A 23,435-nucleotide genomic window follows, 5' to 3' on the forward strand; every position below is an offset into this window, starting at 1 on the left:
CTTTTATTAGTCTGTCCTTTTCTCTTGGAAAAGTAACAATTTCTTTTTTTCACTGTAGCAAGTATTATTTAGTGACTAGATAAAAGTTTTGGAGTCTTCGTTTGCCTGAAAATTAAAACACAGTGATGTTTTATTTAATTACCTATTAAAAGGCCATTGGTAGGATTCTGTGAGTAAGGGTGTAAATCGCCGTAACTTTTTATGAAAGCGGTTTGACAATATTTATCAGGAGCCTAAAACGTATATATATACAAGAACTAGAAGGGAATGGCAACCCGCTCCAGTATTCTTGCCTGGAAAATCCCATGGACAGAGGATCCAGGCTGGCTACAGTCTGTAGGGGTCGCAAAGAGTTGGACACGACTGAGTGACCAACACACGTGGATAACAGCACTGAAAACTGGAAACCCAAATGCCCGCCAGCCATAGGACAGGCAGCTCAACGGTGTGTCTTCACACTGTGGTTTATCATATAGCAACGAGGACGAGCAAGTTAGGGCCACTGATGGGGTGGCCTGAACAAACTTAAGAAACATACGCCTCCCCGCAAAGAGTCAGCCCCAGCAGGTGCCCGCTCTGTGTTCCATCTGTGCAAAGTGTGGCAGCCGGGTAAAGAGCTCTGCGCTGTCGGGCGACACTGATGGTTGCCGGGCCTGGGTGGTGATTAGAGGGGAGCACCGGGCCTCCCAGGGCGCTGCGCGTGTCTGTCTCTTGGTCTAGGTGCTCACTGTATCGTGTGTTCTGGGCCTGGAAATTCACTGCATTGTACACTTAGGATGTGTGTGCTTTTTGTGTGTATATTATCCTTCAAGACGGTTTAAAAACGTGTGTGTGCAGGAAAGCCCATCACAGGTTAACGTCCACTCTCAAGAAGCTGAACACCGACAGGACAGTAGTCAAGGGTAGGCCGTCACATCGGGCTTCTCTGCTGGCTCAGTCGGTAAAGAATCAGCCTCCAGTGCGGGAGACTGCCTGCAGGAGCCCAGGCAGGTGCCATCTGTGGCCCAGAAGGTACCCTGGAGCAGGAAATGGCAATCCACTCCGGTATTCTGGCTTGGGAAATCTCATGGACAGTGCAGCCTGGTGGGCTACAGACTGTGGGGTCAAAGACTCAGACATGAGTTAGCGACCGAACCACAGGTCATTGCATTATGGTCCATATATCTGATTGTTCAGGCATCAAAATCACATTTTCAAAGAATAAGCAGTCTTAGAGGAAAGTGCTTATAGTACAGTAAATGAAAAAAAAAAATCAGGGCTGAAAGATATGTATATATATACTTACATTTTATTTTCTTATTTAATGTTTCATTGTAATTCACTGAAAGGAAGGACACCAGGATGTTAGCTGGTTTTCTCTTAATGGTAGAAATTAAAGGAGAATTTCCTTTTTTATACTCCCATGATGAGAATAAAGAGGTTATTTAAGGAAGGAGAGGAGCACTTGCTGGGAAATGAACATCAGGCCCGGTTGACCTCCTGCTCTCGGTCCGCTGTTCCCTCTAGAACTCCAGTGTTGACCGGGGTGAGGAGACACTGGAGTCTCTAATAAGCAGTTCATCCCTTGAGAGGTTAATCTTGGAGACAACCTGCAGTTTTCTTTGTCATGGTCGGGTCATTTTGTATTAAAGGAGACTGAGGCACTTTACAAATAGTATTTAGTAACAAAGTATAAACAATTCAGAGGGTTTTGTTGTTGTTTTAATGTTGTGGCTATTTGTAGTTGAAATAGTAGGGACAATTGTAGAAGTAATTTGTATTATTATGCATTATGTAAGCAAACAAAAAAAAACCCCACATGGTCATGAACCTTTGAGAACGAGCCTCTTCTCTGAAGACGTTGAGCTGGGACAGCGTCCTTGTGCAGTGGGGAGCTGGCCCTCCGTACCTTTGGGTTAATAGCTAGTCTGACCATTTCCAGAAACTGCGGAGACATTTTCTGCATTTTGTCTCTCTGTAGTGCGGTCTTGAAATTTCTGCAGAATAATGCATTTCATTTGTCAAGCAACAATGATCTAGTCATCTGCAGTTGTGGAGAAAGCGATTTCCATTAGTTCGCTTGTTGTAAGCATTTCACAGATACGATCAATTACTGGTTTCATTCTTTCCTAAATGACGTATTAGCTTTTTTTTTCCTTCAGTTAAAGCAAATTATAAAACAAACAAAGAGAATAAGAAACATTGTTTAAAAGGAGGCTGACGGCCTCAGCGGTTAGAAGAGCAGCTGCTCGTGGCCCAGGCATGGAGTGTGTCCTGATCACAGCACACCCCTCACTCTTGTTCCTGGTGGGCAGTCGGGGTGGTCCTGAACCTGTGACTTCATTTTGATCTGTGCTCTTTCCTTGCCTAGGTGACTACCTGGGCGGGGAAGCCTACTGGGCCGGTGGGCTGCACCTGTACACCCCGTTACCCTTCCGGCCCGGCCAGGGCGGCTTTGGCGAGCTCTTCAGGACACACTTCTTCCTCAACGCGGGGAACCTCTGCAACCTCAACTACGGTAAGACTTGGACTCCTTAGCAGCCAGTCGGCACACCTGACCTTATGTTTAAAGGCACGGGACGCGAGTAGGTGTCTTTCTCCTTTAGATTGCTGTGCTCAGTTGCTCAGCCGTGTCTGACTCCATGAACTGTGGCCCGCCAGGCTCCTCTGTCCAGGGGATTTTCCAGGCAAGAATACTGGAGTGGGTTGCCACTTCCTTCTCCAGGGGATCTTCCCGACCCAGGGATTGAACCCTCGTCCCTCGTGTCTCCTGCATTGGCAGGTGGGTTCTTTACCCCTAAGCCACCTGGGAAGCCCCTGGTTTAGATTATGTCATCTTTAAATGTACCAACTATGCCCTGGAGGAGAAAATGGTAACCCATTCCAGTACTCTTGCTGGGACAATTCCACAGACTGAGGAGCCTCGTGGGCTACGGTCCATAGGGTCACGAAGAGCTGGGCACGACTGAGCATGCACACGCGTGCTCACCTTCAATGCCTACGTCATCTGATACGATGCCCAGAGTAAAGCGATTGGCCAAATGACTGAAACATGCATGAAAATCATCTGGTGCTCTCTTGCCAAATAAAAAAAAAAGGTATTTATTTAGCAAACATTTCTCGAGCAAACATAACTCTGTGCCAGTCGTTAAGGCTACAGAGCCGGTCTCTTCCTCTCGGAGCTCAGGGCTGGGTGAGGGGCACAGACATATCCAGCAGCAGAGACATGGGAGGTGTCTGGAAACCAAGGCTTGGAGTTAGGCTTCCTGGGTGCTCAGGGAAATACAGAAAAGGGACCAGAAGGCGCCGGGCCCAGAGAACTGAGAGGCCTGCGTCCTCCTGGGGCGGCGAGGTGGTGTGGTCCCCAGCCCTGTCTTGAGTTGGGACCTGGTGTCACTTTCGTGCATTCTCCTCACAGAGCTCGACCTGGCTCTCACGATGATCGGAGGCCACGCGGAGAGAGCCGGGGCTGTCCACAGACAGCGCGTGGGGGGCCACGTGCGGTTGGTCACGCCCCCCTCCCCTCTCTTTTCAGGGGAGGGCCCCAAAGCCCACATCCGGAAGCTGGCCGAGTGCATCCGCTGGTCCTACGGGGCGGGCATCGTCCTCAGGCTGGGCAACATCGCGCGGCTGGAGCTCAACTACTGCGTCCCCATGGGCGTGCAGCGTGGGGACAGGTAGGTGCGGGGGTCCTCTCGAGAGGCACGTGGCCCTCTCCCGTCACTGTGCTCTGAGCCTGCTTCATCACTGGCATCACCCACTCAATGGGCAGGAGTTTGAGCAAACTCCAGAAGACAGGGAAGCCTGGCATGCTACAGTCCATGGGGTCACAAAGAGTCAGACGCGACTTAGCAACTCAGCAGCAGCAGTCACTTCACCAACAGCCTTTAAGATTCAGGACTTTAGGAGAAATTGAATAGTTGGCAAAGGAGTGAAAATACAGGGATTTTCCTCCGCGGGGTTTTTCTTTCCATCCGATTTGGAGGACAGGCTGTGGGGTGTCCTCGTCCCCCCACCTCACGCTATTTGCACTTGCTGTCAAGCAGCGGGAGCCCCCCGGGCAGTCTGGCTGGAGGTGGTGGCCTGCGCTGCTGGTCTGTGCTGAGGGGGATGAGGTGTTGCCATGGGGCCTTTGCAGGCCAGGAGCCCGAAAGGCTGGGGTGGACGCAGCTCTGCGCCCTCCAGAGCCTTCTCTGGGCAGCAGAGGACCCGGCTGTCTGGAGTTTCTCCAGCCGTCATTGATTTGTGCTGAAGAAGAAATTAATTCTGTTTCTTAAAGTGTTTGGTTTGCGTTTTAGAAAGTTTAAGAAGCCCAGAGATAACATCATCACAGTATGTAATACCACGGACTGGCAGCTTAGAGAGCAGACGTGGATTCCTCACTGTCTGGGCGCTGGGAAGGCTGGGGTCAGGACGCTGGCAGGTGTGGTTTGTGGCCCAGGGCGCCCTTCCTGGTTGGCAGATGGCCCCTTCTCTCTGCATCCTCACCTGGGGACAGAGCGAGCTCTCTGGTGTCTCTTCTCACAGGGACACTGAGCCCACCAAGGACCCCGTCCTGGCTAAGCTCCCTCGTCTGTGGTGACTGGGTCACCTCCCCAGGTCCCGTCACGTGAGCTTAGGGTTCGGGCCTCAGCTTATGCGGGTGGGGAGGCCACATGTTTCTGTTAACCTCTGAGTATCTTCACACGCACACACTTCAGAGTCTCGACGGCTGTGTGTTTTTATCCTCGGCGTTCTGTCTGTGATCCGCCGTGATGCTGAGTCGTCGTTGCCCAGGCATCCAGTGCCAAGCTGTGGTCTGCGGTGTTGGAGGGGGTCCCGTGCCGCCTCTGCTCCCTCCTCTTTCCGCTCGGCGCGCTGGGTGACAGTGTTCTAGGAGGAGCCGTGTCAGGGACCTTCTGACGAGGCTGTGCTCTCAGGTGTGGGTCAGCAGCCATCACCTGAGTCCCCTGTGACCCTTGGCCCAGTGCAGTCTGCCCTGCTCGTCTCGCTGGAAGGCTGGCTCGGGCCGGGGCCCCCCGTGATGTCGGAGCCCTTCCTCCCCACGCCCTCGCGGATCTGCGGCTCTGACCATGGTTAACGCCTCTCCACGCCTTGCCTGTTCTCGGCACGGAGCAGAGCCGAGGAGGGTCCGGGTGCTCAGGCTGGGTGTGCTCTGGAGCCAGCTCGGCCGCCGTGTGGCCTGGGGTGAGGGACGTGACCTTTGCAGGCCTCTGTTTTCACGTCTAGAGAACGGGCACTAGTGGCAGTGAGCGCTCCGCCGGTCTGGGGACTGAGTGAGTGAGCGCCCACTCATGTGCAGGCCGTGTCCGGTGCGGCGTCAGCAGGGCTGGTTGTTCCTCATGGTGCTGCTGTGACCGGTGCAGTCACCCCGGCCAGCTGCTCCCTTGGGAAGCACACCGCGTCCCCCCACTCCCTCCCCGTCTGCAGTGTGCCCGGGGCTGCCACCTGGCTCACTGTGATGGAGACATGTAATAGAGGTGGGTGATGTGTCCTGATTTCAGGGAGAGTGCAGCGTGGGGGATCGGGTACTTTGTCCAGAGCCAGGCTTGTGTGCTAGGTGACATCTTACCTGCCCACCACAGGTGTGGACCCAGGGCTCCCTGGCATAATACCCAGGTGCTCACTGAATCCTTGCAGGGAGCGGCCGAGGTGCGGTGCTGACCCTGCACCCGCCCTGGGATGGAGTCACGGAGAACCATTCCAGCCGGCGCTTCTCAAGCCATCATGTGCCTGGGTGAGCAGGACGATGGTGTGTGTGTCCGTCAGGGGTGCCAGGGAGCACCAGCCCGCTGAGGCCAGAGCGCGCGCCATTCCCTCCACCCCCGATGCCAGCAGAGGAGCCCAGCACCCCACCCACCTGCTCAGAGACCCCTGCCATGAGGCTGCGCCACACCGCGGGCAAAAGCAAAGAGGAAAGCTGTCTCTGTCTCCTCAGTCACACTTTGACTCGCTACCAGCTTCTCTGTTCAGAGAGTACCCAGGCTGTTTCCGTGACGATTGTTTGATGGAGATTAACCGTGTGTAATATTAGTCCCGATCATACAAGTAAATAGGTCATAGATGTTCCTTGTTTCAGGGGAGCCTGGACACGCGGGTGGGGTTTTCGCTGTAGCTCTACTGTTTCACCGTGACTGTCAGCCGCGGAGGAGTGGCCACGGCCCCTCGACTGGCTGAGCTGCGGGTGGGCTGCAGGGCCAGCCCCTGCCTGTCCCTGGCTGTGTGACCTGGGCCCGCCCTGCTGGCTCTGGGGAGGCCTCCCATCCTTCCCACTGAAAGTGTAGTTGCAGCGTCCCTGGAGTCCACTGGGTGTCGCTGTGCTCCCAGAATCCGAGGCTCTGAGGAAGTCCGGCTGGGTCCACTCTCCTCGCAGACTCTGCAAGCAGGAGATGCCTGCGGGCGCCAGCTTGCACCCCTTCTGCAGGGGCAGAAGCGAGGCGTGGGGCGGCCTTGATGCCGGGCGGGGACTGAGTTCCGGGCACTTGCGTCCCCTCGCGTCTCCTCTGGCCTTTTCCCCTCGGGCACACACCAGGGTCTCTGAGTTCTGGCCCTCGTCAGCCTGCCTCCCGCGGAGTCGCCCGTGCCAGATCAGGCCCGGGGCCTGCAGGGGGAGGATGGGAGCCTGATGCTGGGGGACCCTGCAGGGCCGGAGACTGTGCCGGCGGGAGGGGGCGACTGAAGACACGGGGGATTTCTGAGGCGCCTCCTGAGTTACAAGCTCACAAGTTACAGGCGACACAGAACAGGATGAGGGGCATTTGGTGAGGCTGTCTCCATGCTCCTGGCATCGGCGACACCGTTCTGGGTGTGTGTGGCAGGTGTCTTTCCTGTGACACGTTTATACGGTCTCTGAACATAAACATGCACTTGTAAAGTTGTTTAATCTGTTTATATAGTCCAAGTAAACGAGCCTTTATTGGAACGCCTGCTTGTTTCTGAACCATGTGAACCTAGGACTTGACTTGTTTTTATCTTGTAGCCTGTTTCAGACATTTTCCTAAATAACGAACGTAGGCATTGGGCCCCCTTTTATGGACCCGGAAATATAAAAGGTAAAGACACGTTGTTTGGGTTTCAGCGGAATTAAGCTGTGCAAACACAGTCGTGTCCTGACTGTGGGTCTTTGCCATTTAAGGACAGCGGTGAGGTTTACTCAGGGTCACGTTGGGGCTGGACTGTGGCGTCCCTTCCGGTCAGGTGACTTCTGCTGACACCGTCTGTCAGTGAGTACCCTTGACCCTGCAGGTGGTCACTGGCAACAGCAGTGATTCTCTGTCTCGAGTCTCTTAATTGATCCGGTTATTTTGTTCCCCGGCTCACAGTCAGGCTGAAAACCACTTTCTGTCAGCTTTCTTGCATCTTAAGTTCTAAGGATGGGGAGCGGGGAGGCACAGGTGTTGTGACACTGAAACATCAGCTTTCCTCTGAATGAGGGGGCTGTTCTTGTCCAGTTTTTCTGGAAACTGTCAGAACTTGCAAAAACACGCCGTGTTCCACAAACATATCGTCATCAACTGCCGGTTGGGATTTGGAACTCCGCTTTCGCTGGAAGCTTCTGCTTCCTGGCGTTGTGACCCCAGGATCATACAGCCCTGGTCCTGCCTCTGAGCCCAGCCAGCAGGTGGGCAGTGCGGGAGACCACCTTCCGTGCTGGGGGGCAGTTCTTGGCCCGGTGGGCATCAACATCACTGGGGGGGTCCCAGGAACGCACCTCGGCCAGTGATTCTCCGCCTGTGTGCTGCATGCGGCTGGCACAGGGGCCAGGCCGTCATGGACACTGCCAGGCCCTCGGGCACGCGTGCGTCTGGGTGCGGAGCTCGGCTCCCAGGACCCTGCCGTGACCACAGCCGCCTCCTTGCTGCTCGGCCCCCTTGCCCATCTGAACTTGGGCCCAGGGGCCTGTCAGCTGGTGATCAACAGCACACAGAAGGGAACCTGCGAAAGTTTCAGTGGGTGACAGATGCTGCAACCCGCGTGACCTCCTGCGTCCTTTCTTTCCTGTGAGAGGAGCAGGCTGCCAAGCGGTGGTCACGGCAAACCCTGCGGGACTGTGGGTTCTGCTGTTGCCAGACCCTGGGACTCTTCTGGGTTCTGCACTCCTGCCAGCTCCCTCCCCGACCTCCCTGGGTCATCCTGGTAGCCTTAGAAATAAACAAAGCTTCTCCCCCAACCCGCCCCACCACCCACACCAGAGTTTTGTTGTTGGTGACTGTTTCGCTCGAGGTCCTCCTGTTGTCTCTACTTGGGTCAGGACTGGGGAAACAGGAGTAGAGGAGGAAGCAGGGAGGGGTATTTGTGTCTCCCGTTTCGTTCCCTCATCCATCCTCCGAAGGTGGAGGAGGGAGTGGCCAGGGCCAGCGGGTGAGGCCGGGAGGCCAGGAGGGCCCGGGCCTCCCGAGAGGCAGGGCCACGGGCCTTGTGTCTGAACCGTGCACGTCTCTGGTGCCGACAGCGGCGGGGCGAGCAGGGCAGACCTGAGCTTTGACTTCCTGCCTTAAGAGAAAGCACTTTGTTTTCCAGGATCTGTGACGGCGTCCAGTTCGGAGCTGGGATCAGGTTCCTGTAGCGGATGCAGCACGTCCTCCAGCCCCCCCAGCAGCGGCTCCAGGATGCAGGCAGCACTGAGATTCTCAGGGCCACACTCTCTCTCCAGACAGACACGCTTCACGGATCCTTCGACTGCAGTCCTTGTGGAAAACCATGTCAATAAATTTTCAAATACAGATCCTCGGCCGCTTCGTGGATGGGATTTCCTCTCCGAGGCTGCGCTTGCCGCTTTCTCTGAGGTCAGGTGGCCTTGTGCGCGTTCCTTCGTGCGTGCCTCCGGGTGGGGGGCCGGCCAGTCACCTCCTGATTCCCCTTTCATCCCGGACTCTTCGGGTCTCAGTGCTCAGTTGCCACAGATTAGGTGGAATCAGCAATGGGATGGCTGTGTGCAAACTGTAAAACAGCATTAGAAAGAGTTATTATTATCCTCATTCCTGGGCTTCCCTGGTGGCTGGCTCCGTAGCGAAGCATCTGCCTCCAGTGCAGGAGATGCCGGTTCGACCCCTGGGTCGGGAAGGTCCCCTGGAGGAGGGCGTGGCAACCCACTCCAGTATCCTTGCCTGGAGAGTCCCATGGACAGAGGAGCCTGGCGGGCTACAGTCCATAGGGTCTCAGAGTCAGACAGGACTAAGTGACTAACAACTCTCATTATCATCATTACTATTATATTTTTTGGTGGATTGACTGAAATAGTCCATCTGGGCTGTTTCTCAAAGCTTCTGTGAGCGCCCGCCTCAAATTCTCATGACCGTGATGGGCATTCTCCATGAAGCGATCCGCAGAGCCCGCCGCTAGGGGGCGTGCGTGCTGTGACTCAGTGCTGGCTGAGAAGGGCCTGTGCAGGGCTGCAGGCACAGGGTCATCTCAGCCAGTGTGAGCGCCCTGCAAGGATGAACCAGCCTGATGGCAGGGAGGCAAGGAGGGAGGCGCAGCCACCTCGTGTTAAAGACGCGTGAATCCGCTTCCGTGCTGCTCTAACCAAGCACCGCACACCTAGAGGCTCAGCGTGACACAGAGCCGTCCCCTTGCAGTCCATACGCCAGGAGTCCAAAATGGGTCTTGCTGGCCTGAAACCAGGCGTCCGCAGGGCCGCATGCCTGCTGGACGTTCCAGGGGAGGGTCGGCTTCCTGACCTTCCCCAGCTTCCTGAGGCGCCCACGATCCCTGGCTGATGGCCCCTTCCTGTGTCTTCAATGCCACAGCTCAATCTTCCTTCTCCCTCTGACTCTTTGCCTCGTCTCTGGCCCACCCGGACACTCCACGCTGGTCTGATGTTACCATCAGGTGGTCAGCAGCCTCAGATCTACCACAGTCTAATAATGCACCAGCCACACTGAGTCAGATACCCACAGGTTCCAGGAGAACCTGGAACGTGGGCATCTTTGGGGAACCTTTATCCTGCCTAACACACGTAGTATCTATCTCTCAAAGTAATATTTTAGGGTAGACTTAATTATTCACGTGAGAAGAAAGTTTTAACAATTTAAACCTTCTCTGAATTCTTCTAAAAACGGTACCCTGTAAAAATGTCCAGGGGTGCAGGTGTTATCCCAGTGGGCCTTAGCCAGAGTTTCCTATCAGATATCCCTCCCAACCCCCACGCCCCCGGCTGGGGCTCAGTGCCCCTCAGCTTCATCCTCCCATTACCTGGTTAATATTCCCGCCAAGGGCGCCCAAGTCCAGGGACCCACCTGCACTCAGGCCTCCGAGGCGTATCTCCCCCTCACAGCCCACGTGAACTATGGAGATTTTGCAGAGGATACTTAAGGAGAAAATTTTACCTCTCTTAATAGTTGGGAACCTGGGAGAATATACTTTTTTTCCCCTGAGTTGCTTTATTGTTTCCAGTTTCATATCGATACATTTGGCAAAATTAGAAACCCACAGTAGGGCTCTGTTGTGTTCAGTCTACAGATTAGGAACAGTAAAAATTCAGGTAACCCAGACTCTCAGACTCCATGACCTTTGTGAATTCATCTCCCACTCTGGTGGAGAATCCAAAAAGAAGTCACTTTTGAAACGGTGCATCTTTAATCACGCAGGGCCGGGTCACCTCGGGCCGCCAGCCTAGCTCCTTAATGAAAGCGCAGCAGGTCGGCCATCTGCCAGGTCAGGAGCGGGTTTCAGTGGCAAACACGCTTCTCAGGCTGCTTCACAGGGTGGAGTGGAAGCGGTGGAGACACGGGGTGAGATCAGAATTCTGTCCCTTCTTGGTGGGGTTCAGTGGGCAGACTGGAGCAGGAAGCCAGGAGCCCTTCACAAAGTGCTAGAGGACCAGAGCCCAGGCCAGTTCACTGTGGACTGAGCTTCACAGCTGCTGTTTAGAGCAAAAGATGTCATGAAAAGGAGCGTGAAGAGCACCACCCTGCCTCCGCGAGTCTCTGTGGCTGTGCCTCCCACTAGTTCCCCAACCAGGGATCGAACCCGCGGCCACTGCTCAGCAGTGAAAGCACCAAGCTCTAACCACTGGACCACCAGGGAATTCCCTTTGCATCTTAATTTGACTTCATTTTTCTCTAAATACCTGAGCTTTTGGGATTAGACCGGAGTTCAATATTTGTTCAATCAGGGTTTCATGTCACTCTGCAAAGGAATGGGCCAAGACACGAAGCCTTCCGTGTCTTCATCCTGAAGGGGATCGCTGCCGTCTCCCTTGCTGGAAACATGCTGGGCCAGTCATGTGCGTATGACCGAGGCTAGCTTCAGCAAAGATAGTTGTCTCAATGCCTGCAGAAGCAAACCCGTCTGCGATGCATCGTGTCGCCCGTTACTGTGACCCTGTGGTGGTCTCTGCCCTCGCACGCTGACCTTTTACACAAGTTTCATCAGCCACGTGCTCCTGGAGCTGAGCCGCCAGCCGCCCGTGTCCCGCCCCGCCGACCCCCTCCCTCCTGTCTGTTGTCTGCACGGCTTTTACTACCCAAGGAGGAGACAGGCTGTGCTACAAGGGTCTCGGTCACTGGAGCAGAGGACAGTCAAGCAGGCCCTGCTGACGAAGGTCAGGCCACACTTCCCCTGAGGCTGATTCCGGCATAGACCCTGCACTTTTGACATCTTCCTCATACCCGCACAGCTCCTGAAGCTAAGAATTCTCTTTAGTTTGTGAGTTTGCTTTTTTTTTAATATAAATGTATTTATTTTAATTGGAGGCTAGTTACTTTAGAATATTGTATTGGTTTTGCCATACACTGACATGAATCCACCACGGGTGTACATGTGTTCCCCATCCTGAACCCCCCTCCCACCTCCCTCCCCATCCCATCCCTCTGGATCATCCCAGTGCACCAGCCCCGAGCATGCTGTATCCTGCATCGAACCTGGACTGGCGATTCATTTCACATATGATAATATACATATTTCAATGCCATTCTCCCAAATCATCCCCCCTCTTCCCTCTCCCATAGAGTCCAAAAGACTCTTCTATACACCTGTGCCTCTTTTGCTATCTCACATACAGGGTTGTCATTACCATCTTTCTAAATTCCATGTGAATTTGCTTAAGACCAGATAAACCTGCCTTGAGGGTAATTAGATGTGCTCAAATGCACTGTGTGGTTCAGTTCAGCTCAGTCGCTCAGTCATGTCCGACTCTCTGCGACCCCATGGACTGCAGCACGCCAGGCCTCCCTGTCCATCACCAACTCCTGGAGCCTACTCAGACTCATGTCCATTGAGTCAGTGATGCCATCCAACCATCTCATCCTTTGTCGTCCCCTTCTCCTCCTGCCCTCAATCTTTCCCAGCCTCAGAGTCTTTTCCAGTGAGTGAGTTCTTTGCATCAGGTGGCCAAAGTATTGGAGCTTCAGCTTCAGCTTCAGCATTATGTTAAAGATCACCAAAGAGAAGTGGATGCCTTAGTCTAGAACAAAAAGCAGAGAGCTGCGCTTGAAAGAAAATGAAATGTTTGAAATCAGGTGGCTGGGGACTTCCTAAGGTGGTGCAGTGGCTAAGACTCTGTGCTCCCAATTCAGGGTGTCGGGGTGGGGGGCGGGGCCCAGGTTTGATCCCTGGTCGGGGAACTAGATCCCACGTGGTGCAATTAAGAGCTCACATGTCAAAACTAAAGATCCCACATGCAGCAACGAAGACCCGGCGCAGCCAAAAAATAAATAAATCAGGTGGCTATACCCAAGATTTCCATTTCTAGCTTCTCTAAAGAAGTGGGTCGGACGACAAGAAGTCTTCATTGCTACAGGCAGCAGAGGGCTGGAGTTGGGAGTGGTTCTCCTTTAGCACACATCACCCCTGGGTGCCCGTGGGCCCTGTTTGACTGTTTTAGCATCTATATAGTTCCTGCCGTGGGCCCGTCAGAAGTGGGAGCACCTGCGCTTCTGAGGAAGGAGAAGGAGGATACAGGATACAGGGAGGAGGCACGGAAGGTGGATAACCACGGGCCCCACGTCCTGATGCTGCCCTGGTCCTTAGGGCTCTTCACCAGCCCCACCCACTCCTTCCCTCTGGCTGCCGCCCTCTTCTGTCAAAGGACAGGACTTGGGTTTGGTCCCTTCAGGTGCTGTATTCCCGGGGTCCCAAGGATGCTGCCTGTGGGTTTTCTGAGGCTTTATGCCCCCATGTAGCTCAGAGCTGACATGTAACACCGTCGATCGCCCTGCCTGTGTTTCCATGTTAGATACAAGGAGAAAGCAGTGGGTACTTTGTGATTCAGGCTGGACTTGAACCCCAGCCAGATGAGCATTTTCTGAACCAGATGATGCTTACCCAGAAATTCGCTCCCAAGCCATCAGTACCGCTTCATGAAATATTTACATGGTCAATGATCTCCATGACACAACCACGTATTAGACCATTTTTAAAAGCTTGTTTACAGCACCAACATTTAATTTCAGGGACAATAACTAAATATTGCCTCTTTTATCTTTTTACTGATCTCTTCAGATGATTGTGTACGACTGCGTTTCTCAGATTTTTTGGCCTGTGGACTCCTTCACCCTGCCAAAAATTTTGGAGGACCCTCCAAAGAGCTTTTGTTTATGTAGATGGATATGAATACTTACTGAACTAGAAATTAAGACAAAATTTTGAAAAACATAATTCATTTAAAAATAACAAACCCATTGCTGGCTAACATACATCGCATTTTATGGGAGGGAAAACAACTATTCCAAAAAATAGAGTGAATAGAGTGGCATTGTTTGGCCGTTTTGCAAATCTCTTTATTAGGTGTCTTCAAAAATACATGGTTTCTTATATCTACTTCTGCATCAATCTCTTGCACTTAGAGTGGTTTAGGTATATAAGAAACGCTAACCTCATATAGATAGGTATTTGGAAAAGAGGAGAGTATTTTTTTTTAATCTTCATTGTGGTGCACGAGCTTAACTGCTCCTCAAGCCTGTGGAATCTGTTTCCCTACTGGGATCAAACCCCCGTCCCCTGCGTTGGAAAGCAGACTCTTAACCTCCGGACCTCCAGGGAAGTCCTTAGACGTGGTTACTTTAATAGTCTTTTCAGATGACTTGGCTGAATATTCTTTGATAATTCACCAAAACTCAACAAGTGGTGGTTTTTCAAAGGTTAGTTGCCAGTTGGAATCTGAAATCACATCAGTGACTTCTCACACTCAGTTACATCAAGTCCATGGGTCCATCTGGCACTGTAACTGGGTCTGCTACCCAGGCACGATTTTTGTAGCATCATACAGTGGTCATTTGGGAAATACTGGCCCACAAAGTTGTGCAAATCTTCCAAATACCGACCCATGGCATGATTATGCAAAATTAAAAGATCACATTCATTAATGTCACCACCACTCTCATCAGAAGAATCGTTTAAGTATTGCGAAGCTGCCAAGCTCACGGTGGCAGATACGAGTTTCTCCAAGTTCCAGTGTTCACGTGAAAGCTCCCATGCTCTCCTTGGCAGCAAATTCTGTTAGTTGCTTTCCTTGAAGCTCACTTCATTCATTTTTAAGGAAATGTCTGCCAAGTAACCCATCTGAATAACCCCAGGTCATCAGTCATTCCTTAAGTAACAATGATTGACACTTCATGGGAAGAGTGGCTGTTTCCCCCAGCCCAGCCACTCAGCTTTTCCCTGAGACAGACGTGCCTCTGTGCCCCCTGTGTCAGCGCACAGAATGTTAAAGGGCTGGAATTTAATGAAATCCAGTGTTTCTGCCTCACCAAGGATGTTCTCCAGTGAACCTGGCATTTTTGCTTCAGTCCCAGGGTGTAGGATACAGTGGCCTCGAGGGCGGGCTGGGGCTCAGCCCTGCCCCGTGTCCAGGCCCCAGCACTTGTACCCACTATCGTGCTTGTGTGAGTGCACGTGTCACCCCAGGGAACTGAATCACCAGGAAACATCTTTGTTGTTGTTCAGTCACTCAGTCGTGTCTGACTCTTTGCAACCCCATGAGCTGCAGCACGCCAGGCTTCCCTGTCCTTCACTGTCTCCCAGAGGTTGCTCAAACTCATGTCCATGGAGTCGGTGATGCCATCCAACCATCTCATCCTCTTGCCCTCTTCTCCTCTTGCCCTCAATCTTTCCCAGCATCAGTGTCTTTTCCAGTTAAGTGGGCTCTTCACATCAGGTGGTCAAAGTATTGGAGCTCCAACTTCAGCATCAGTCCTTCCAGTGAATATTCAGGGTTGCGAAACGACCAGAGTAATTCCTAGGGTCCTTGTGAGGGCTCTGTATGGACCTGAGTGAGAAGGGACTCTTGTCTTTGCTGAGGGACAAGCTGGGAATTAAAAACCCTCCTTTTATTACCAGATATAAACCATGTTCCCCTTCCTGCCCTCACATTTCTCTTCTGTGAAATGGGGCTGGTGGAACCTCTGTGTTGGAGGAAATGTACGTGGAGGGCCTGGCACACAGTAGGGGCTGAGACCTGCTGTCCGCACTGGGGTGGGTGGGAGTAGGGATGAGGATGGAGTGGGTGGGCTTTAGCTTGGATTGTAAATACCATCCAGAGCGTGGTGTGAGCAGGGCAGAAATTTTGAGTCTTTCCTGAATTATCACCTGGGTGTACCGTAAAGAGAAAAGATTGGTTTAAATTTGGAATAAAACGTAGGCATGTTTTACGTTTACACTCATACGTGTGGGTCTGAGAAGTGAACCATGGGAAGCCATCTCGACTCTGCTTTCCTGAGGTCAAACCAGCCGCCTTGAAGCACAAAGGATGCTCTGCCAGAGGGCCCGATGGTCACCTCGTCCCCAAGCCTGGTTGTGACTCTACATGGCGTTCCCCTGATGAGTAAATTACCAGATTCCTTTGCCAAATCATTAGATAACTTTAAAGAACAAAGACTGTTCGTGCATTATCCTGCTGGGGAAATAAACACTAATCATTTTTGAGAAGAACGTACATTCTACGAATCTGGATCAACTATGAGAATTGCAGCCTCTCTACCCAGTTTTTCCTCCTTTTCCATCAATCCGTTTCTAACAAAGGAAGCATTTTCTACTCTGTCACTAGATAGATGGGCTTGGTCAATTAAAATATTCCGGCTTCGCCTGGCTGAGATAATAGCCAGCCTGGCTCCATCCATCATGTGAAATAGAAGGTGACCTCCCTAGACTGAGTCAGAGACCCAAGTACAACGGCTTCAATCTTATTATCATACCCAGAAATTACCGCTCATCTAAACGTAATTTCCCTGAAACACTAAGCAGACAGAGCCACGGCTGGAAGTATCAGAACACAGTCAGGAGACCGTGGCGTGAGTGGACATTGAACACGTAGGGTAAAAGTGGATATGCTGTCCTTAACGGGGGGACAAGCTGAGATCCCACGGGGTGAGACTTCTGAGCTGCTGCTCTAGTGAAGGTGAGGTCGGGTTCGTCCGCAAGCTTGCATGCACAGCCCTCACCTGAGCACCGATAGGAACCAGCTGCAGTGCCAGGCCAGGACCGAGCCACCGGGACTCTGACCCTTCCCATCCCCGCGGCCTCAGCTCTGGGCTCGGCCTCGCCTCCTGTCTGTCTGGAAACAGCCTCCTCTGGCCCTTCCGGGTGTGGGGAACAGGAAAAGCTCGTGCTCAGGAGCCAGGAGCCAGAGGCCTTGAATCCTCACTTCCTCTGTTCGTTTGCTCATTCACTCAACACACGTGCTTGGTGCTGGGCTCGGAGCAGGAGTGCAAGGGGCCTTCCCACCCCCAACCTATAATCCATCCACGCGGCCTCCTTATTTATCCCTGAATCCCCTGGGCCTCTCGTGTCTGCTCATCCCTCATCCCTGTCCCGCCCCAGGTGCCCGCTGCCCCCGGCCATTTCCAGTGACCTGTAGCTGCCAGCCGCTGGTCCTCTGTTCTGCGGGGCCTGCCCCTCGCCCTCTCTGAGAGTCAGCTCCCCCTCAGTCTTGTGGTCCCACCGCCCCCCGCCCCCGCCTGCCCCCAACACCCCGGGGGAGCCCAGGCTGACTCTCCAGTGGGTCTCAGAGATCCAGAAAGGTGCTGGAGGAGTGTGTTGATCCTGTTCTGTGGGGTCTGAAGAGGCTTCTCTGAAGACTGGACACTTAAGCTGAGATGTGAGGAAGAAGAAGCAAGCAGGCAGGGCAGCAGGTGAAGGGAACAGCAACTAGGAAGAGGAACAGCCTATACAAAGGCCTCAGGGGGAGAGTAGCTGGGCATTTCCAGGAGTTAAACTGTGGTGCTGGAGAAGGCGCTTGAGAGGCCTTAGGACTGCAAGGACATCAAACCAGTCCATCCTAAAGGAAATCAACCCTGAATACTCATTGGAAGGACTGATCCTGAAGCTGAAGCTCCAATACTTTGGCCACCTGATGCGAAGAGCCGACTCCTTGGAAAAGACCGTGATGCTGGGAAAGATTGAAGGCGGGAGGAGAAGGGGACGACAGAGGATGAGATGGTTGGATGGCGTCACTGATTCAGTGGACACGAACTTGGGCAAACTCCAGGAGTTGGTGATGGACGGAGGCCTGGCATGCTGCAGTCCCTGGGGTTGCAAAGAGTTGAACATGACTTACCGACTGAACAAAGACAGGACTCTCCAGGAAAACAGAATCAGTAGGATACATATACATATAAAAGGAGATTTAATACAGGGAATTGGCTCACTCCATTACAGAGGCTGAGAAGTCCTATCTGCTGTCCGCCAGCTAGAGACTCAGGAAGGCTGGTGGCACAATTCAGTCCAAGTCCCGGGGCCTGAGAACCAGCAGAGCTGGGGTGCAAATCCAGCTGAGGGGCAGGAGAGGAGGAGAGGAGATGTCCCAGTTCAACAGAGAGGCAGGAAACAGGGCAACTTCTTTCTTCCTCCAACTTCTGTTTTATTCGGATCCTTAATGGGCTGGCTGACGCCCGCCCTGGGATCTGTCTCTGTCTCTCTCTGTTTATATAGGAGAAGACTACATCTGTCTAGCTGTCTATCCCTCCTGAGACACATGTAGTGATATGTCATCTTCTATTGGTTCTGCTTCTCTGGACACTCCCACTGACGCACAGTCCTCCCCAGTCCTTGGTGTCTGAGACTCTGGAGCTGGAAAAGAGCTCATTTCTCTGCATGTCATTCTCTTGTCAGAGAACATAAGGAAACAAGTCCCACCTCTTCTGGGCTTGAGTAACTTTAAAAAAAAAGAAACTAAGTGATTGCTGAGGGTGGACGTCGGTCACCGAGAGACGGAGCCAAAGGCAGAGGAAAGGCAAATGCATCTCGAGACCTGAACGCCCCCTGCCGGCAGCAGGTGCCGGGACAGGTGAGCGAGCTCTCAGGTGGACTGTTGATGTCTTTTCGGAGGGCACCCCATCTGCGCATGGCTGCTCCCCTGGGTCCCCGCAGCTTCCCCTCAGTTCGCTTGCAACTGCTCGTGTCTGCTGACGAAGCCAGAACACTCAGGAGGGTTAACACCTGAAGTCCATTTAAGGGAAATTAAGAACCATGGATCCAAAAGGATTCTACAAATATCTAATTGATTTGCAAAGGTTTTGGGTGGGGACAGAGGGCGGAGAAGGCTGCCGCCTGCTCATAACAGATTCCCCAGCTGACTTCCTTATGAGCTTTGAAAACTTGGAAAATGGAAATCTTTCCTTTGAAATGAAGGTGAAAAGAGTAACCCAGCTCTTTAAAAATCGATGATGAACTTTTTAAAACTGAGCCTTCCGCCTTATAGTTCTGTGTTTACAGATACATTTTGAAAAGAGGGCAGAGTTTCCACACCGCCCTCACCCAGCTTTCCCACATTAATGAGCCCATTAATCACATTCATTATTAATGAGCAATTATTGCAATTATTAATGAGCAATTAATTACATTCATCACATTAGTCTGGGTCCGTTTGTTACAACTAATGAACCCACACGAACACGTTACCACTAACTCATCTAGTCTCAGATTTTCTTCGTTTTCACCCCATGTACTTTTCTGGTCCAGGTCCCACATGACCCCAGTTGTCCTGTCTTCTTAGCTCCTCTGGTGGTGAGGATCTCTCAGACTTCCCTTTTTTTGATGACCTTGACAGCTTGGCGGAGGCCTGGGCCGGTTGTGCAGAAGCAACTGGAGTTTGCCTGCTGTTTTTCTCCTGATTAGACTGGAGTTGTGGGCTTGAGGGGGATGACCACAGGGGCAAATTGTCATTTTCATCCCATCACATCAGGGCACATGCTGTCACCGTGGCTGACGGCTGTGACATCGGCCTTGATCACATGGCTGAAGGTGTGTTTGTCAGGCAGGTTCTATAAAAAAAATATATTGTTTTAAAAGAAAAACTCGGATGAAATAGGTGAGGTGTGTGTTATTTAGCAATTTAAGTCGGATCCAATCTTAATGTTTATCCTAAGACATGTACATGAAAATCTATAGCTTGCCTTCTTCAGGAATGAGATGGAAATGCCAAGACAGCCTGGAAAACAAGTGGAATCGATTTGAACTGCACACAGAGCTCAGAAGATTGGTAAAGGCCGGGAAGGAAAGCAGCTCTTTCATCAAGCCTGACTCCAGATCTGACAGCTCCCACGCAAGGCTGCCGGTGCCTGTCGGAGTCCGGATGGTTCGGGGAGACACGGTGACGGGAGCCGAAGTTAGTGATTCTCTTGCAAGTTCCTGACTGCTCCGCGGGGAAATGAATAATAGATCTCTGAAATTAATAAGGCACACTAGACCCGCAGACAAAAGACTTCAGGATAAAGAATGTTCCAAGTTCTACACAAGTTTCAAATCCAGCAATGAACATAAGCCTCGCACAGCACCCACAGCCTCTAAGGCCCCTTGCTCTGGAGTGTCAGCTGTGCAAGCGTTAGTCGCTCAGTCGTGTCTGACTCTGTGACCCCATGGACTGAAACCCACCAGGCTCCTCCGTCCATGGGATTCTCCAGGCAAGAATACTGGAGTGGGTTGCCATGCCCTTCTCCAGGGGCTCTTCCTGACCCAGGGATCCAACTCAAGTTTCCTGCATTGTAAGCGGATTCTTTACTGTCTGAACTCCCAGGGAAGTAGTAAACTTCTATTTAAAAGACAGTTCTCTCAAATATTCTGGGTTAATATTTCCAAATAATTGGTAGCAGAATTAAAGAAAAATCAAGCATTTAAAAGATGTGTTCATGGGACTTCCTTGGAAGCCCAGTGGTTAAGACTCCACACTTCCAACGTAAGGGGAGAAGTTTCGCTCCCTGTTTGGGGAACTAAGATCTTGCTTGCTGCATGGTGCAGCCAAAAAAACAAAAAAGATGTATTCATTTCTGCAAGGAGCATGATTATTCTTATGTTAAAATCTGCAATAGTGGCAAAGAATCTGATTGTGAAAAAAGAAAAAAAAATTAAGAAAAAGAGCAGAAAGTTGCCAGGAAACATTCTTTTGTTGATATATTTTCACTATTTAAAAACCACCCTTAGGTCTCAGATCTTATAAAACAGGCACAGGCTGGATAGCTGGGCTGGTCGTTTGCTAACCCCTGAGGTTCGTGGATCTGGAGCCCAGTGGCTACAGGACCAAAGAAGGAAGCGTGGGAATCGTTAATGTCAATGTGGTGTTTAAACCCACATAATTTTTTGTTTTGGCCACGTGGCTCGTGGGACCTTATCAAACCCACACCCCAGGCAGGGAAAGCTCAGAGTCCTAAGCACTGGACCGCCAGGGGATTCCCATAAACCGCATACCTGCCCTTCACTTATGACAACCTTCTGTTTGAACTCTGTGTGTGTGTGAGCTTTTGTCCCCTAGAATGGAAGCTCTATACGAGCAGGCACTTGATACGCTTGTTGAATGAATGAATGAGCAAATGAATGAATAAGTAAATGTGACAAACACCCACGTCACCCAGTGTGATGACTCAACCAGAAGGGCCTCCAGGGAACGGAGAGACACCAAGAAGGAGGTGAGCCGCTGGGCCTGGGGGGGAGTCAAGTCAGAGAAGCAAGGTGGGGAGAGAGCACACTGCGTGTGTAAAGCCTGGGGAGTCAAGGAGGGCTTGTTGAGGACAGCTGTGAATCGGACAAAAAGATGGAGAGTCAGGCGGTGACAAGACCATGGAGCGTCAAGGAAGGACTGGGGGTCTTGGGAAGCCTTTGAAAAATGCAGCCAGGGAGTGCTGTGATCAGATTTGGGATTTCCTGGCTGAGAGACCCTTATCGTGATCCAGGTGAGTGATGCAAAAGCATGAGCTCAGGCTTGTAGAGAGGAGGGCTGATAACGAGATTGAAGACAAGACCGACAGGTCCAGGAGAAGGAGGAGTCCCGGATGACCCCACATCCTAGACAGGGGACTGGCTGACTTCACTAAGTGCTCAGTCACTCAGTCATAGCCGACTCTTTGCGACCCCATGGACTGTAGCCCGCCAGGCTCCTCTGTCCATGGGATTTTCCAGGCAAGAATACTGGAGTGGGTTGCCATTTCCTCCTCCAGGGGATCTTCCCAACCTTAGGGATTGAACCCGAGTCTCCTACTTGGCACACCAGATTCTTTATTGCTGAGCCACCTGGGAAGCCAGTGTGTTCTTAGTCGCTTCAGTCGTGTCTGACTCTTTGTGACCCCGGGGACTGCAGCCCACCAGGCTCCTCTGTCCATGGGGATTCTCCAGGCAAGAAAACTGGAGTGGATTGCCATGTCCTCCTCCAGATCTTCCCAACCCAGGGATCGAACCCAGGTCTCCTGCATTGCAGGCGGATTTTTTTTTTTTTAACTATCTGAACCACCAGGGAAGCCAGACTACCCTCCAAATACATGTGGTTCCTTGGGGGGGTAATCACTCTGCTCCCCTGGGGCTGACTGTGGATGGCAAGTCCGAAATCAAGGTCCAAATCCATGAGGCCTCTCTGAAGCCTCTGGGAGGACCTTCCCACGCCTTTCTCTAGCTTCTGGTGTCCCAGGGGACCCTTGGTGTGTCTTGGCTTGTGGACTGCCTCCAGCTTCCCGGGTGCTCTGCCTGTCTATGGACGAAGGCCCACCCTAACGACTCATCTTAACTCCATCACATCTGCAAAGACCCTACTTCCAGGCAAGGTCCCAGTCCAAGGACTGGGCTTCAACACGCTTTGGGGAAACAATTCAACCTGTAATTAGACCGTGCGAAGGACAGTTGAGGATGAAGGCATGAAGGGGGCAGCAGAGAACAGAAGGCTCTTTCAGCAGGAGTGTCAGGAAGGGAGAGGAGGCGGAAGGTGAAGAAAGGGGTCAGAATAGGAGAGACGCCCCCCACCCCAGCCTGGCCTTTGGAGCCTCGTTCTGGTGACAATGGTTCCTTTACTAAAAAGGGGAATCCGGGTTTCAAAGGGAGACCTTCATCCTTTGGTGGGGGGACGACTGACCAGACTCACAATGGCCTTTCTGTCCCTTCCCTTGAGCAGATGGCCCAGGCGCCTCCTCCCTGGCAGGGGTCTGCCCCTCCCATCCACGAAAGGAGGAGAGCAGGAGAGCCGCATGCATACTTTTTTTTTTTAATTTTAATTTTTTTATTTTGGAGGTTTGTTTTTTTTTTAATTTGTATTTATTTATTTATGGCTGCACCAGGTCTCTGTGGCTGCGCACGGGCTTTCTCACGCTGCGGTGCGCAGGCTTCTCACGGCTGTGACTTCTTACTTCAGAGCAGGGACTGTTCAGTAATTGTGGCTCATGGACTTAGTTGTCCCACGGCCTGTGGGATCTTCCTGGACCAGGGATTGAACCCGTGTCCCCTGCATTGGCTTCTTAACCACCAGACCACCAGGGAAGTCCAACCAGCATACATTTTTAAAAAGTAATTATTTGAGTAGTTGGAGGATTTAAAAAATACATTGAGAAGGCCTGAAACCTCCTAGGCCCAGGCTCGGTCACTGGGGTTCCCACTGTGCACTGGAGGATCGGTGCTGTGCATCATTTTAAAACAGTGAGTGCGTTAAAGGGGAGTCTTTTAGCATCATACACTTGGAAATTTCTGAGAAAACAAGTGATATTCTGGGGGGGGGCGGTGGTGGCGATTTTCTTACCCCAGAAGCCCATGGTGACCTTTTAATAAAAGAATATTGTATAGCCTTCCCACTCAGAGAGTGACACAGGAACCAAAAAGCCAGAGGCATCAGCTTCACTTGGGGGTGCATCAGCAATGCAGAGTCTAAGGCCCGGACCAGCGCTCCTCCTCCAGGTCCTGTGGTTTCCCACGGCCCCACGCAGCCAGCTGGTGTGCATTAACTCAGAAGCGCCTGGGAGGTTTGGGATTGACGTGGTTTGATCCTTTCCAGTCCCTCCTTGAATGCTAGACCCCACTCTCCCCCCAGCATAGGCTCTGTCAGCCCCCCTTTCCTTCCTGAAGAGGCAGCTGGAAAGCAAGCGCCAGTAAAGCTTCGCTTCCTAATGTTTCCATGTCACGCCTTCTTCTCTCATTTCCTCATCCCCACATCTGTCACTGGGACTGAGTGTACGAAGAAGCCGTAAATAATTTGTGTCCATCGATAAAAGCTTTTCTGGGTGGATGCAAACGTCACAATTATCCCAAGTGGCAGGAGTAACCTCCTGCTGTAA

At 52.1% G+C, this 23,435-nt stretch overlaps 1 protein-coding gene across 2 annotated transcripts in view; it reads left to right on the top strand.

Moving 5' to 3' along the window:
- SAMM50 (SAMM50 sorting and assembly machinery component) overlaps positions 1–8,710 on the top strand; it is a 30,619-nt gene extending 21,909 nt beyond the window's left edge. The window contains exons 13-15 of one of the 2 annotated variants that reach the window (NM_001046623.1): positions 2,351–2,497; positions 3,515–3,656; positions 8,500–8,710. In NM_001046623.1, coding sequence (NP_001040088.1) covers positions 2,351–2,497; positions 3,515–3,656; positions 8,500–8,545 — 335 coding nt within the window. In that variant the 3' untranslated portion in view covers positions 8,546–8,710. The remainder of the gene's footprint in view (positions 1–2,350; positions 2,498–3,514; positions 3,657–8,499) is intronic. The other variant, XM_059886764.1, reaches the window with a different exon arrangement.
- Positions 8,711–23,435: the final 14,725 nt, after the last annotated feature.

Source organism: Bos taurus, chromosome 5 (assembly GCF_002263795.3).
Source record: "Bos taurus isolate L1 Dominette 01449 registration number 42190680 breed Hereford chromosome 5, ARS-UCD2.0, whole genome shotgun sequence".
Lineage (NCBI taxonomy): Eukaryota > Metazoa > Chordata > Mammalia > Artiodactyla > Bovidae > Bos > Bos taurus.